General features: G+C 47.0%; 1 protein-coding gene across 3 annotated transcripts in view; it reads right to left on the bottom strand.

Moving 5' to 3' along the window:
* The window catches only part of LOC139023146 (V-set domain-containing T-cell activation inhibitor 1-like), a 94,125-nt gene that overhangs the window by 32,875 nt on the left and 58,591 nt on the right, over positions 1 to 2,659 (bottom strand). For all 3 annotated transcript variants that reach the window (XM_070435589.1, XM_070435588.1, XM_070435590.1), the window contains exon 6: positions 1,093 to 1,200. In XM_070435589.1, coding sequence (XP_070291690.1) covers positions 1,093 to 1,200 — 108 coding nt within the window. The remainder of the gene's footprint in view (positions 1 to 1,092; positions 1,201 to 2,659) is intronic.

Below are 2,659 nucleotides of genomic sequence, written 5' to 3'. Positions count from 1 at the left end.
ATGTAAAATGGCCTCCTCCTAGCATCTACAAGGTACATTGGATTCGTTACACAGCTTCTAGATACTAAACAGAATACTCCTAAATCAATGATTATAAGTATTCACTTATTATGACACACCAACCTCTAGCCTAGTGTTCTCACTGATCCTCTATCATACCTGTCTTTGTCTGTCCTGGATCACTACAGTTAGTTGCATGGGTCTTGTCCTGCGATACTTACAGTTAGATTGAAGTGTGCTCTGAGATACTACAGTTAGTCGAGGCGTGCTGGCTACAGTGTTAGACTGCGATAACTACAGTTAGTGAAGAATCTGCCCTGGATACTATACAGTAGTGAGGTCTGTCTGAATACCTCTAACAGTTAGTTGCCAGGTCTGTCCTGGATACTACCTTTGTAGATCGTTTGACTCCAGTGAGGTGCTCCTGAAAACTACAGTTGAGGAGCTGTCCTGGAACCTTACTAAGTGAGGTTGTACCGTGAGAACTACAGTTAATAGGCTTCCTGATTAGCATGGTCTGTCCTGGATACTACAGTTAGTTGATGTTGCCTGATCCTCCGAGTGCTGCACTATAACTGACAGTTAGTTGAGCGTCTGTCATGATACTACGAATTATTGAGGTCGTCCCTCGCAACTACATTAGTGCTAGGTCTGTCCGGATACCTACAGTTAGTTGCATAGTACTGTCCTGGATACTCACAGTGCGAATTGCAGGAGTCATGTACGTCCGAGATTACTACAGTCAGTTGATCGTCTGTCCGAGATACACACACATACACAGTATCCACAGTAAAGCTGGACTACTTACCTTTCACACTGGCTTCATCTCGCACTGCGATTCACTCTGGTCTCTTTCTGGGCTTGGACCTAGCTAACCTGGACAGGAGAACATCAGCGTACAGATAGTCGTAAAGTAAGAAGTATTTAAACCGATCAATTGAACCTGCAAAGACTTCATTCAGCCTATAGCTTCTCTCTCTGTCAGTAAATTAACTAACACAGCAAATGATAGTTGTGATTATAGACAGATAATGTTAGGTTTATGTTATTATGTTACTATAGTTAACCTTTCCCACTGCCCATACTCCTTACCTCTGACTTTAAGATATCCCAGAATTCCTGTGAGGGCGAGAGCCAGCACTGCTATCACTACGGCAAAGATCCACCACCGAGACTCCTCTTGACTTCGCATACTCTCACCTACACACAGGTAAAATARACACAGGTAATATACACACGCACTGATCTGTTTCACCTCTCTTTGTGCTTGTTTCCACCTCCCTCCAGGTGTCGCCCATCTTCCTCATTAACCCCAGTGTATTTATACCTGTGTTCTCTGTTTGTCTGTTGCCAGTTCATCTTGTCAAGTCTTACCAGAATGTCTCCCTGCTTTCTCAAGATCTGTTCCCTAGTTTCCCGGTTCTGACCATTCTGCCTGACCTGACCCTGAGCCTGCCTGCCGTTCTGTACCTTATTGACTCTGCCCTGGATTATGGACCTCTGCCTGCCTTTGACCTGTCTTTTGCCTACCCCTTGTTTGGGTCAATAAACGTCTGTGACTCTAGCTGTCTGCATCTGGGTCTTATCCTGAGTTCTGATACACACAGGTAATATACACACAGGTAACAGACACACAGGTAACAGACACACAGGTAACAGACACACAGGTAGCAGAAAAAGACAGTAAACCCCTAACAATAGATATGGTGGTCATGGCTCACATCAACACCATTATCCCAGAAACCCTAGACCCACTCCAATTTGCATACCGRWCCAACAGATCCACAGATGATGCAAACTCTATTGCACTRCACACTGCCCTTTCCCACCTGAACATAAGGAACACCTATGTGAGAACGTTATTAWTTGACTACAGCTCAGCGTTCAACACCATAGTACCCTCAAAGCTCATCACTAAGCTAAGGACCCTGGGACTAAACACCTCCTTCTGCAACTYGATACTGGACTTCCTGACGGGCTGCCCCCAGGTGGTAAGGGTAGGTAACAACACATTCACCACGCTGATCCTCAACACGGGGGCCCCTCAGGGYTGCATGCTTAGTCCCCTCCTATACTCCCTGTTCACTCATGACTGCACGGCCAGGCACAACTCCAACACCATCACTAAGATRMCTGACAAAACAGTGGTAGGCCTGATCAGCGACAARGATGAGACAGCCTATAGGGAGGAGGTCAGAGACTTGACCGTGTGGTGCAAGGACAACAACTTCTCCCTCAACGTGATCAAGARAAAGATGATGATTGTGGACTACAGGAAAAGGAAGACCGAGCATGCCCCCCTTCTCATCGACGGGGCTGTAGTGGAGCAGGTTGAGAGCTTCAAGTTCCTTGGCATCCAAATCACCAACAAACTAACATGGTCCAAGCTCACCAAGACAGTCATGAAGAGGGCACAGCAAAACCTATTCCCCCTCAGGAGARGAAAAGATTTGACATGGGTCCTCAGATCCTCAAAAGGTTTTAAAGCTGCACCATCGAGAGCATCCTGACGGGTTGCATCGCCGCCTGGTATGGRAACTGCTTGGCTTCCGACCGCAAGGCACTACAGAGGGTAGTGCGTGTGGCCCAGTACATCACCAGGGCCAAGCTTCCTGCCATCCAGGACCTCTATACCAGGCGGTGCCAGAGGAAGGCCCAA

Source organism: Salvelinus sp. IW2-2015, linkage group LG27 (assembly GCF_002910315.2).
Source record: "Salvelinus sp. IW2-2015 linkage group LG27, ASM291031v2, whole genome shotgun sequence".
NCBI lineage: Eukaryota > Metazoa > Chordata > Actinopteri > Salmoniformes > Salmonidae > Salvelinus > Salvelinus sp. IW2-2015.
The sequence above is the reverse complement of the archived record's forward strand: the minus strand, read 5'-3'. Positions and strand labels throughout refer to the sequence as shown.